Source organism: Enhydra lutris, unplaced genomic scaffold (genome assembly GCF_002288905.1).
Source record: "Enhydra lutris kenyoni isolate GAN:26980312 unplaced genomic scaffold, ASM228890v2 scaffoldscaffold49, whole genome shotgun sequence".
Classification (NCBI taxonomy): domain Eukaryota; kingdom Metazoa; phylum Chordata; class Mammalia; order Carnivora; family Mustelidae; genus Enhydra; species Enhydra lutris.
In genome coordinates, this window is record NW_019154133.1 from 11888257 (window position 1) to 11901023 (window position 12767).

At 40.7% G+C, this 12767-nt stretch overlaps 1 protein-coding gene across 8 annotated transcripts in view; it reads left to right on the top strand.

Moving 5' to 3' along the window:
* The window catches only part of LOC111156802 (EYA transcriptional coactivator and phosphatase 1), a 171193-nt gene that overhangs the window by 134012 nt on the left and 24414 nt on the right, over positions 1-12767 (top strand). For 7 of the 8 annotated variants that reach the window (XM_022517864.1, XM_022517868.1, XM_022517866.1 and 4 more), the window contains 3 exons: positions 11212-11270; positions 11383-11543; positions 12543-12657. In XM_022517864.1, the coding sequence (XP_022373572.1) occupies positions 11212-11270; positions 11383-11543; positions 12543-12657 (335 nt within the window). The remainder of the gene's footprint in view (positions 1-11211; positions 11271-11382; positions 11544-12542; positions 12658-12767) is intronic. The other variant, XM_022517869.1, reaches the window with a different exon arrangement.

Below are 12767 nucleotides of genomic sequence, written 5' to 3' on the forward strand. Positions count from 1 at the left end.
TGACAAACCGAATAAAAGAATACAGAATTGGTGTCCTATAGTTCTACAGTTAACATACAACGTATGTAACATAAATCCTTTATTAGTGGCGTATAATATAGTATTTTCCTAAATAATATAAGCAACCAAATTTATAATTAACAACCAAATCATGATTATCTGTCATTTTAAATATTCATGGCAAAAGGGGTGGTTTGCTAGGGAGAATATGAGTAAGGAGGAAATTTTCCCCTAGTCTTCCTTTCGGGCACCCACTCCTTCTCCCCTACCCCCATTGACACCCACTGGTTTGGGGCACACCAGAGCTTTCCAGGGTGGAGGAAATCTATGGTAGAATAGTTCACACCAAAATAATAGAGCTTAGATAATTTACTTTTTAAAAAAAATATTTATTAATTTGACAGAGATCACAAGTAGGCGGAGAGGCAGGCAGAGAGGAGGAAGCAGGCTCCCTGCGGAGCAGAGAGCCTGATGTGGGGTTCAATCCCAGGACCCTGGAATCATGACCTGAGCTGAAGGCAGAGGCTTTAACCCCCTGAGCCACCCAGGCGCCCCAATAATTTACTTTCATTTGAAGTCTTTGTCTTATAAAAGAAGACGCAAAGGGAATGATTTTGGGGTGCAGATTTCAGATGATAATACTTAGAGAATTTTTTGAGTAAGAAAGTGCCCTTTCAGAAATCCTCACTTCCTCATGAGGGGCTGATATGAAAGGGGACATGGAACCTTCCAGGAGCTCACAAAACCCTTTTTTTAAGTGCCTGTATCTGGTTCTGCATATTTCTTTCTAGAGTCAGGAATAACAGAAGAAATGAGCTTGCAGATTTTTCATCAACTTATTATTTTTTAAAGATTTTATTTATTTGACAGACAGAGATCACAAGTAGGCAGAGAGGCAGGCAGAGAGAGAGAGGGGGAAGCAGGCTCCCTGCTGAGCAGAGAGCCGGACGCAGTCTCGATCCCGGGACCCCGAGATCCTGACCGGAGCTGAAGGCAGAGGCTCTAACCCACTGAGCCACCCAGGCGCCCCTTTTCATCAACTTATTAACTAAGGATATTATTCTGAGCTACACATTCTCCTATAGAAAACTGAGGATTTTTTACTATTATAAAATTATCTGGCTGTATGATAGAAGTTAAATTAATACATAAGCTCCTTTAAATTCGAGTTTGACTCCCCATCCTTGCAGAAAGGAGTCACCTAAAAAAATGACTTTCAAATATCTCTTTAAAAATTATATTGAGGTGTGGTTTGCAGTTAAATGAAGGTGAACTGTTAGGCATGGAATAGTGATAAACTAGAACTAATATTTCTTGCAGATATTTAATTTCAGATTAAAAATTTCTCCAGGGGGAAAAAACTCTCTTCAAACATGACCTATTTAATATCACAACTTTAGCTCCTTGTTTTATTTGTGATCACAACAGAAATATCCTGTGTAAATTAAAACTTCCAGTTAAATGCTTTGTGAATAAATTGGTATGGGATTCATTTTCCTCAAATGGCAGTGAGGGCTGTAAGAAAGTGATTGCAGAAAAGGATAAAAGGGCTCCTGGTTGGAATATTTTTCCATGTTTCTGGCAGCAAGGTTGTAGTAAAAGGCATGATTTTTATGAGAATGTGATTATTCACAGCAAGATGAGAGTTGGTGTCAGTATGAAAAATTCTTCTTCAGTAGATGCTCTCAGCAGGAATAATAAATCTAAAAGAAAGGCCATAGGAGTCATACAGAACACTGTTGCCGGTGACAAATTATGTTTGCCAAACGATGAGCAAACCCATTGAACACTGAGAAATCAGTTCAGCAGTAAATCAAAGGCTTATTCTTAAAAGTAGTTCCGACTCACCATTCAAAAGGATGACATTTATATTACATACATGCTGTTTTTTTTTTAAGTTTTGAAATATTTTGTATGTTAAGTCTGCCTTGAATCTTTTAACACATGAAAAATCACATGGTACTATTATAAATATGTACAATAGTTTTAGGATAAAATTGTATAATGCAGTTTGACGTATTATCAACCACTAATGCTACTGCCCTATTTTGTCTTTGAAGGTCTGCAACATTTTCACAGGGTCCTACACAAACTTGTAAAATGCCATATCTTCCGACAGTAGTTGGATCATAAATGAAGCTATATATTTGGGCTTATGCCTCTTGTGTAGAATACCACGTAGGGGTATAGAATGCACTGAACATAACTTAAACAATAAAAGATGGATTTTATGGCCTTAGATAGAAGGTACTCCCTTAACTTTTTCAAAAGGAAAGAAATGATATACTGATATCATTAGATCACATGTAATATATGCCAAAATTACCAATTAAATTAACCCATTAATTTGGTGTTGAGCAATTTTAAGTAAGTCCATTTTGTTTTTAAAAAACTTGTTTTATTTTCATTTCTTTCTTTTTCTCATCCTAATGTTGAGAGTGTGAATAAAGACAAATATATTTAATCTAATCATGGGGTAAAGAAGGTATTCATAGTGAGAAAGAAGGAACTCCAAGCCGAGTGAAGTTGACGTATTTATTAACACTGTACTTACTCACTAGAAAGGAACTGTCTTCATGTAATTCCTTTGGGATTCTTGGGGCAGTGTGCTAAGTGGTATTATGATGACATCTTATTTGTAAGATTTTAAAAGAAATTAATGCAAAAATATGTAACATTTTGAAACTTTCTTCTTTATTAACAGTAAGCCTGAGCTTCCTGTAAATTTTTATGTGCGATCTGAAGTAGTTATCATAATTTTGTGTACAAATAGATGACTTAGCGCTTCTGTTTATCTTTTGCTTTAATATGCCGTCTTCAGGTATTTTCAGTAAAGATTTTATTCTCTAAATATTTTACGAATATTCCTCTCAACAGAATCAGACTGAAACTGCTAATGTCTTCTTAAACCTTTGTTGAAGCTGTTGTAATTCAAATCTTGAGTTTCAAATACGAGTACCTAGGTCTCCTAGCAAATGTAAACATGATACTAGTAAAATCTCTCTCTCATTCTGATAACCTCAACAGGATATTGTAAAATTAAATATATTAAAATACTGTTTTTGTAAGTAAGACACAGGAATTAAAAGCCACGTATGTCTCTGCAAGTTGCACCTTATGACCAAATCTCAAAAACAGATGTTAGAGTGCCTCTTACTGATTTCTGAGATTTGAAATTCTGTCTTTTTTCCCCATTGGCTGCTATGGCTGTGCCCTCTGCCTTTCAGAACAAATAGAGATATTTAGATACTGACTTAGACTATACATTGACACCTATGCTGTGCTGAGTGGATAATCTAGAGTGAGAACTTAACGATGAATTTGTCCAGGTATGTTCTAGTTCAATAACTTGCATTTCCCGAAATTGTCAAACAGAATGAGGCCAATTTCAAAAGACTCCTGTGCCTTAGCCATGCACCCTTTTCTTTTGCAAGAAAGTGTTGCGGTGGGAAAGCAAGGGAAACGGGAGGGCCACAAGGCATGACGGGTCCTGGCCAGCCATGTGTGGGGCTGCAGGGCTGCGAATGGCACACTCCGTTTGCACTTGGCCGGGCCACAAGCTTGCATCCAGTCGTCGATGGCAAACACAAGGGCACAGTAGCACGTAAGGTCTTCAGGATGTCTGTTTGAAAGTGCAGTGAGGGCTTTGACACACCCTTAGAAAACACATTGCAATCATATTATTCCACATCAGTAAGCAGAAAAACATAGTACATTGACTGGACGGTCTCCCTGTTACAGAAAGAAATGTACAAGTAAAAACCTGGCTTTTGCAAATTGACTAACTCGTAGACAGAATTTCTTAACTACAGAGACTAACAAACTCATTCTAATTGTCAGTGAATTAGAAGCAGCATTCTTCACATCTCTGCCATCAGGTCGGTTTGTTTCTGGACCACCTCTTCCCCCTCAACTTCTGAATCACAGAGGATCTCTAGGATGATCCATTTAACCTTATTTTCCCAGAGAAATTATAAAAATATAGAGGAAGTCAGGAGTTCTATCTCCAAAAGCCACTCTGAAAATTACTCCCTATACCTCTGTCCCTCAAATACTGATCACCTTGTAATGCCATCTGTATAATTTAGACTTTCTGTGAGAGGAAGGATAATGTGGGTAGACCCAAAGGGGGCTGTCTCATCCCTCCCCCAACCTTTTTCTTTTTAAAGCACTGCTGATCACTTGTCAAAGCATTCAGACAATTTGTATGTTTGTCTCTAAAGTACTGGACATACTATGTACTCCGTATAATTAAATATTTTCGTGTAGGGAAATAAGAGGAAAACTTCTTTTTGTCACTTGTGGATGTCTAAGGTATTGAGCGAGTATCTATATTGTTCAGTGGGGAGGTGGGCACAGTAGACGTAATTGCTTGATGACAGGAGGGGACGGAGGACCCCTGATCATTTCCTCTGCTTCGGCTAGCTCCAGCTGGTCTCCGTGGGCACACTGATATACGGACACAATGAAAATAGCTCATTCTCTAGTGACTCTCTTTTTCCTTTCATTTTTACTTTGTAAAGGAAGGTATTGAAACAATTAGTTGGTGGTATGGTGTTCGTTTCCTCCTGGTAAATTTGGAAAATGGAGCGAATGGAGCCCCGGTCGGCAGAATTTGGGCTTGTGTAACTCAACTTCTCCAAAGATGTGTTTGTAACATTTTTATATTGTTCTCTTTCATAACACGCAGTCTACCTCAAAGTCTTCTTAGAGTCTCTGTTTCTTCAAAGACTTTAGGTATACTTGGAGTTTATGTTTCTAGTGTCGTGTTCAGAGGTATAGTTCCTGAACAGGCTCGCGATTACATCACTGCTTGGCATAGATAATAAGCCCCATTGTAACTGTCTTAATTCTTTTTATTAATTTTCCTAAACTAACTTGAATGGTATGGGTTTTTTTTTACATAATTATGGCACAAGTGAAAGGCTTGGAGGAGAAGTACAACCACTATGGTATCAAAGCAGAATAAATATTTGCAGAAAAATTCTGCCATAACTTAATATTTTGCATATGAGCCCCCGTACAAAATCGGAGTTATTCCTGGGGCTTGGTCCAAAAGAACATGTCTGTGGCCCGGCCCTGGAAGGCCAGAGATGATGATGGATCAGAAAAAGGTCAGCTTGAGTTGCAGTGCCAAAAATAATGACAGAAAGGACCAAAAAGGCAGAATAACAGTGCAGCCAGAGTTCTGAGAGGGAATGTGCCTTTGCCGCCTGGCTATGAGATCGTACCCCATGTGGCTTTCTTCATACTCCCAACACCAGGGCTGGTATTCAGCTGCTCCATGTGTTGGCAATTTTCCCTAGCCATCCATGTGAGCATTTGAGATCCAGCCCGTAAGCGCTTAGATGTCTGCTAGCGGAGGGCCAGTAGTAACTAAAGCTGGTTAATTTTATTTATTTTACTCCTCTGCAAAGCACAGGCCTTGGAACCTAAAGGGAAGACGGGCGAAGGTAAAACTCTGGTCATTTGGTTTGTGGTGTTTATTGGTGAGATGATCATAGAATCCTGTCATGTGGAACAGAGGTTCTACACAGGTCTTGCACCTGTGGGCTCAACACTGCGCCTCTGATTGTTGCCATCTGTCTGGCCAGATCCTTCTTCCTGGGCTTCCAGCCTCCTCCTTAGGACACGCTATGTCAAAGTCATTCTAACACCTATGCTCTCACCACCCACAGTTGTGCTCTGTACCCTCCACCCCGGCAAAGTCCTGGTGACCACAGTGGCTCTCCTTCCAGGATGATTTCCCTCTGAAGGGCCAGGAATTGGAGGGCGCACTGCGAGATGGATGGAAGACTCCCATCTGAGCTCAAGGCTGGGAGAGAGGGCCGTGGTGACAGACGCTGGGCACAGCAGGAGGGGAGGATATGTTTTGTACCTGAAGTCTCCTGGGCTCCAAACGACTCACAAGCCACAAAGGATCTAGATAGCGGCAGCTGTGGGCGTCCTGTGAAATGGGTGAGGGAAGAGACCATGAGTTAGGGGTCAAAGGCAAAGTGTCTTGGCACTTTAACCTATTTAACTTTTCTGAGTCTTCATGTTTTGTATCTGCGAAATGGGTTATACCATTACATACTAATCCACTTTGACCATAAATTGGTGACCCTAACTCAGCTCAACAAGAAGGAGGAATGTCTGTGAGGGAGAGAAACTGTGTGCCTGCCTCCACAAGATCTCCACAGAAGTGTAAGAAATGACTTATTGAGTAGTTTGCCACCCCTTTGGGGAGGAAGGAATATACTCTTCAAGGGATACCAAGTGTCAAAATAGGATATTTAATCAAGTGCCATCAATAGCTGTTATATCCCTGGTGCTTTAGGATTTCCGAAAAGGGAGAGGCCAACCTCCAGTTGCTTTAGCAGTAATCTAAATTTGGTAATTAATTGTAAAATTCTCCTCGTGAAGGATAATCACAACTTGGCCTAGCACTGGCCCTGACTCTTTCTGAGAATTTGTGTTATGTGAGTGTATATGCAAAATGATGAAATAAAACTGTTAATTATATATTTCTCCATCACTGACTTGATACAGAGCTCTGTATGCTCTGTATCAAAATTATCTGTATCAAAATTGCTGATTTTGACCTCCCTTTGAAAAGCCATTATCAAAAAATAACTCTTTTTCCCGCCTCTTGATCCCTTGCCAGCTGCCGTAGCAAATTTCAAATCTGTTACTGAGAGGGTAACAAAAACCAGCCAGTAAGGGAAGGGGACCTGCTTGCTAACTCCATAGAGTTCCCTGCATGTCTGCGAAAGAAGTCTGGGCTATTTCCTAGAGGGAAGGACGGCTTGCCCAACAACTGCCACCTTCCCCCGGCTTGCCCAACAACTGCCACCTTCCCCCACCCCCTCCTCACCACCACCATAAGTCGCGGTCTGGCGTCCACAGTCTGGGATCAAAAAGCTGTGTTTTGTTTCGGTTACCACAGCTTCACGGACTGTGAACCATCTCCAGTCTGAGTCTGCTGTTGATCTCTTGATTGCTTTCATCACAAAAGCACCGAGGATAAACGGTGGGCGGTGCTGTCCCTCCCCAATCTAGCAAAACACAATTGAAGTTTTTCAGACCTGGAAGCTCTTTTAGACTAAATAGAATTCAGCCATTCAGCAGGAGGATGTTCCTTTAAATGCTCCTCAAGGCAGTTGGGAGCATCTACTCCCATTGTAATTTATCTCACGTGGAGTTAATTAACTTCTCTCTTTCTGACTAAACTGTATGTGCCTTGAGGGCAGGGGCTGGAAACTGGATGCTACTCCCTAAACCAGCGCCTTGAGGTCACCTGCGAGCCCTTATAACTCTTCCCAACTGATGGCTGATCTCCTCCTAGTGCCTCCTTCCTGCTTCATCCTCCAGCACATAGGGTTCTCCTGCCTCAGGACCCTTGAACCTGCTCGATCCTTGGCCTGCAGAGCCATTCCCCAGACCTCACACAGCATTGCATCATTCCCTTGCCTGCTCTGTTTTTTCACCTTAGCAGTTATCAGCATCTAACATATTACACATTTTGCGTATTTTCTTGTTTGGCCTGACTAGAATGTTACCTAGATGGTAAGGGTTTTTGTCTGTTAAATGTTGCATCATTAGCATCCAGAACATAGTTCTGGATAATAAGTTCTTAATAAATAAGAGGACACGTGAATGAATAAATGACTACTTTTCTAAGCTAAGGCACCCATTAGCCAGCTCAGTTGTGTATTGAGTGTGGAATCTACCAGGCGTCCTGAGAAGCAGTACTTTCTCCCCAGATGAGGACCCCAGCCAGATCCCCAGACACAGCAGGGCTACCTGGGGCATCTCCAATCTCAACAGGGCATATTAATGCATAAAACCTGCTAGACTGGCTGACCTGGCCATGGTGGGCCTGAGACATGGGAATGCTAGCCAAAGACTTGGCTCAGTAATGACTTCAATGCCCTAAAAACCCTGTCGTGGACTTTTTGGTGGTTTATTTCAAAAATACATCTTCAACATATTCAGTCTTTTTGGAAGAAAAACTTCCTTTCCCCATGGCATTCTACATGTTCTAAACTCTGTTTATTAAGCAGCAAAATAGGGTTTTTAGGACTATGTCTTGATGCCTAGAAATATGGGAAGCTTTCATTCTTGTTTTCTATGTCTATAGATTCAACCAGGGGGCTTTAAATTTTGCCATGTTGTTTCAGTAAGTCCAGAACGCCTGCTCCCCTCCTTCAATTATCTGATTTTCTGAGTTTAAAACAGATTTAGACACTAAAACAACAAAGTTCGGAAAGCAAACATGAAAACCTAAAATTAGGCTCTTAAGAGGACAAGCAAAAGATAGTTTCCGAAGAAAAGTGGGGAAGGAGAGACTCATCCCAGTGGATGGAGAATTTCAGATGTCAGGATGCGGGGAACTGCAGTTTCTAATTTGAGAATAGATGCACTTCTTAGAAAGGTTTACACGTTCCACATGTATCGAGATACTTCTGTATTTTCATATTCTCTGTTCTTTGAGGAATTAAAAATGTTAATAGGCAAACATCAAAATAGTAATATAGTTTCTCATCAAAATAAAACCTATTTCCTGAGACAGTTTTACTAAGATGTAGAAGCTCACACCAAGACTCAGTGAATAGACCTTTAGTATGTATCTTATCTACCCAAAGTTCGTGCAGCATAATAGTTTTCTGTCATTAAATGACACGGACAGTTCTGAAAACATATTGTACTTGGACATTTTCATGGTTTCTAAACCTTCTATTCCTGGGGTGCTAATTAGGCCCTTTAAAAAATGCTCCTGATGGTTGCATCTATTTTCCTGAAAATCATTCTACAAAACACCTCTCCTGATGAAGAATGACGATTTCTTTGTTGCCAACACACCAGAATTGATCAGATCTCTGAGAAGTGAGTGGGGTCTGCAGGTAGAAGCTCGAAGTTGTTGACACTCAATTAGAGCTAACAGAGATCCTGAACCGTCCTTCAAAGGAGGGCCTCAGCCCTGGGAACAAAAAGACTTGGATAAAGCTCTGGGAGAAAACAAATACAGGATGTGAGAGGACAATAGCAACAATGGAGTCATTAACAGCACTGGAAGATAACTGGCTTCTCTGTTAGTCATGGAGATTTACAACTGCATTCATTTAAGAAAAGCCTCTTAACACCCTGCCTTCTCAAGGAATTCTCCCCACCCCTAGAGTTAACTGAGTAACTTGTAAGTCAGCTTTGGTGTGATTCATCAAATTAAACCCTTTTTGAACATAGCTTTTCCTCTTGGACTTCCTCACTTTGCACCTCCTGTTTCTCCCCAAAGAGAGAAAATTTCCACGGCTGCGCTCTGGCTTTTTGAGTTTTTCTGTTTTGTTTTTGTCTTTGTCTTTGTTTGGGGGTGGTTTGCAGTACACTTTTTTTGGTTTGTCTTAGTTTTCTCATCTGTTTTGTACACTCACCATGCCTCCCAAAAGAGTTGTTTACCAACAACATGAAAAATGTATTTCTGACTAGATAAGTGGCAGAAATGTCTACACTCATGATTTAGTCACTCTTTAAACCCGGGATAAGTACCTTGTTGAGGAAACACAGCTACCATTCATCTTCTGAAGTGTGATTAAATTAATAACTCTGAGAAGTCCTCTAACATGTTTTCCAGGAATGACCTGTTTTTTAAAACGTTAAATTCATAGCCCACATGTGCGGCCTCCTAGACTGGCTTTTCCTCTTTCTTATCTGAGGTTATGGACCTCAGGAGAGCAGGGGAGGGTTACAAGGTCAAAGTCTTTTCCTCCTTGGAACTTGCTGCTTGCTGGGAGGCGGTTGCCTGGAAAGTAGATGCTTTAGAGAAGAGGTTGGGGGGTCACGATTTTAATTCTGTTAAGCAACAGCTGGTTTGAGTTTCTTTCCCCTTCTATCTCTTGCTCCCTTCCTCACAAATCCGTGGAGAGAAAAAAATTTGTTCAGAAGGAACCCGCAACATAAAAATACACCTTGTATTACTGTGGTGCTTTATGTCTGTTGTCTCTTTTACAAATTGTATGTTGACCACTAGACAGACTAGATTTTACAAAATTATACAGGAAATACAACAGCACTTTAGTCAAGAGAAACTTTTAAAATACAGGGTACATACCTGGAAATCTTTTAATAATATTTTTAAACTCAAACTTTTAACAAAAATAAGTACGATGAAGGGCTCTGGGGTGTTCGGAGCCTGTCTGCAGAGAATCATGACTGAAATATTAAAGCACACCAGGTGTGGGTGCCTTGTCTATCGGTAGGAGACCTAGTTGTGTGTCTCCAGATTAGTATGCTGTCATTCGTTCAACAAATGTTTACCTGTCTGCTCCTTACACATCTGTGCTCCGGGCTGGGGATATCGCAGTGGGATGTTGGGGTGCTCATATGCAAACAGGTGCATAATCATCAGCTCAGTCTCACAGAGCTGTATTCAAAAATCAGAGCTTCCTCTTCTGAACAGTTTTTGGTTTGGGGATTTAAAAATCAGGTCTGTTCCCACAACCTCATTCTATAATAAATCCATAAATCCAACACTTAAAAGGAATATATAATAGTGAAACAGTTAAAGAAAAAAAAGTAAAAAACACTCCATGGTTTGATTGTTTTTATTTGGGTTTTGAAGCCTCCCATGCTTTCTTCCTCCTACACCCATACACACACACACACAAAGAATAAAACTCACATCTCTCAAATCAATGGCAAACGAGTAACAGATTTTTTCGTCTGGGCTCCTCAGCCCACTGGCCTCAGGCTCTGTTGGTGTGTGGCTCAACAGCAATCAGAGGTCATAATTTCATTGGCAGTTAGCATCAGGTTTAATTTTTCTAGCATGTTACATTTACTGAAATGTCTGGTTTCAGTTATGCCTGGGCACTGACTGAATCCGCTTTGAGCAGCGTGATGTCTTCAGGTACCTGAGGTTTATGGAACACATATGCTAATTGTTTTCAATCACTTTCCTTTCTGAACACAAAAATGTGTTCTCTGAAGCTGAATAACAGTAGTCCTTAATGACATTGCTCATTTTTTATGTTAAAAGAGGGACTGGAGTAGGTAAAAATATCAACTTCACAAGACTGACCCCTACTGATTGACATTGTGGAAAAATAGTCCAATTAAAGTTGGGGGGGTAGGTTAAACAGTTGTGTGTGATTGTTCAAAAAAAAAAAAACAAAACTAACAAAAAAAGAAGATGCTCCTCGAGAATGAACCTGTCTCATTTTAATTGCATTTTAGGAATGTGACCAAGTTCATATAGATGATGTGTCTTCAGATGATAATGGGCAAGACCTAAGGTGAGCATGTTGAAATGTGAAGTGATTTTCTCCAATTTATAGTTTAATGGCTCAGCTAATGAAGATGAACTTTCTGTTTGGTTAACATTGGGCTTTTCTTGCATCTAAATAGCACATATAACTTTGGAACAGATGGCTTTCCTGCTGCAGCCACCAGTGCTAATTTATGCTTGGCAACCGGTGTGCGAGGTGGCGTAGACTGGATGAGAAAATTGGCTTTCCGCTACAGACGGGTAAAAGAGATCTACAATACCTACAAAAATAACGTTGGAGGCAAGTAACTACCCCCAGTATCTTACCAGGTTACTGAGATAGTCGAGGAAAAATTCTCCAAGTACCACACACACTTACACATCATGGGTTTTTTTTTGTTGTTTTTTGTTTTGTTTTTGTTTTTTTAATGTCATAGCTTTTTTAGAATGGTTTCATCTGACCCGTGATTATTCGGTTGTGATTTAGTGACAGGAATATTGAACTTGAACCAGCCACCCTGGCTAGCCTAATCTAGTCCTGGCTCCATTACTTTGTAGTGTGTGGGACCTAGAGTCAGTTTCTTGACCTTTCTGATACTCATTTGTCCTTCCAAGGAGATGTGGGATTAACCACCTTTGGCTAAAACACTTGAGATGGACTGTAAAGCTCATTCAACTGTGTTTCAAAATAGCTTTAGCTTACAAGGGAATATGTTGACTTAATAATGAAAAGTTTGGGGGTGTCTTGGTTTCCAGCATGACTGAATCCACATGCTTAAAAAGATGACATCCAGAATATCCTGCCTAGGCTTTCCTTTGCGTGGGAGTTATTCTGGATCAGTCCCTCCCGTAAGGTGGTATAGGTGCCCAACCATTGACAGATCCAAGTTTATATTCTGTGAGTTTAGCACCTTGGCGGCGTAGAAAAATACCTTTCCCAGTAGATTCAGGAAAAGTTCCAAGACTGACTCGCTCTGGCCAAGCTGCGATCATACACCTGCCCTGGGAGCCAGAGGGTAGGGTTGGCTCTATCCAGGCTTCAGGATTGAGGAATGGTGGGAGCAGGCCCCTCAAAAAGAGGAGATGACTTCTATAACCAGGATGCAAGGAATGCAAAATCAACAGATGTTTCCTACAGTACTAAATAAATATTTGTCAAATGGATGCTAATATGTGAAAAATTATCTGATATGCTATAAAGCTTGAGGATGATATCAGGAGTAGTATTAAATGTTTATTATTTATAAAGTTGGCCAGACACACTGGTAACGAAGGAATTCATGTGCTTTTAAATCCACAGGCCTGCTTGGTCCAGCCAAGAGGGAAGCCTGGCTACAGCTGAGGGCCGAGATTGAAGCCCTGACGGACTCCTGGTTGACACTGGCCCTGAAAGCACTCACGCTCATTCACTCCCGGTAGGCTGTCCCCAAGTCCCTCCATGATGCTTTTGCTGGAAAGCAGCCTTTGCTCATATTTGTTCATTTTGGAGATTCATTTTCATCAGTTTTCTTTTTTTTTTTTCTTC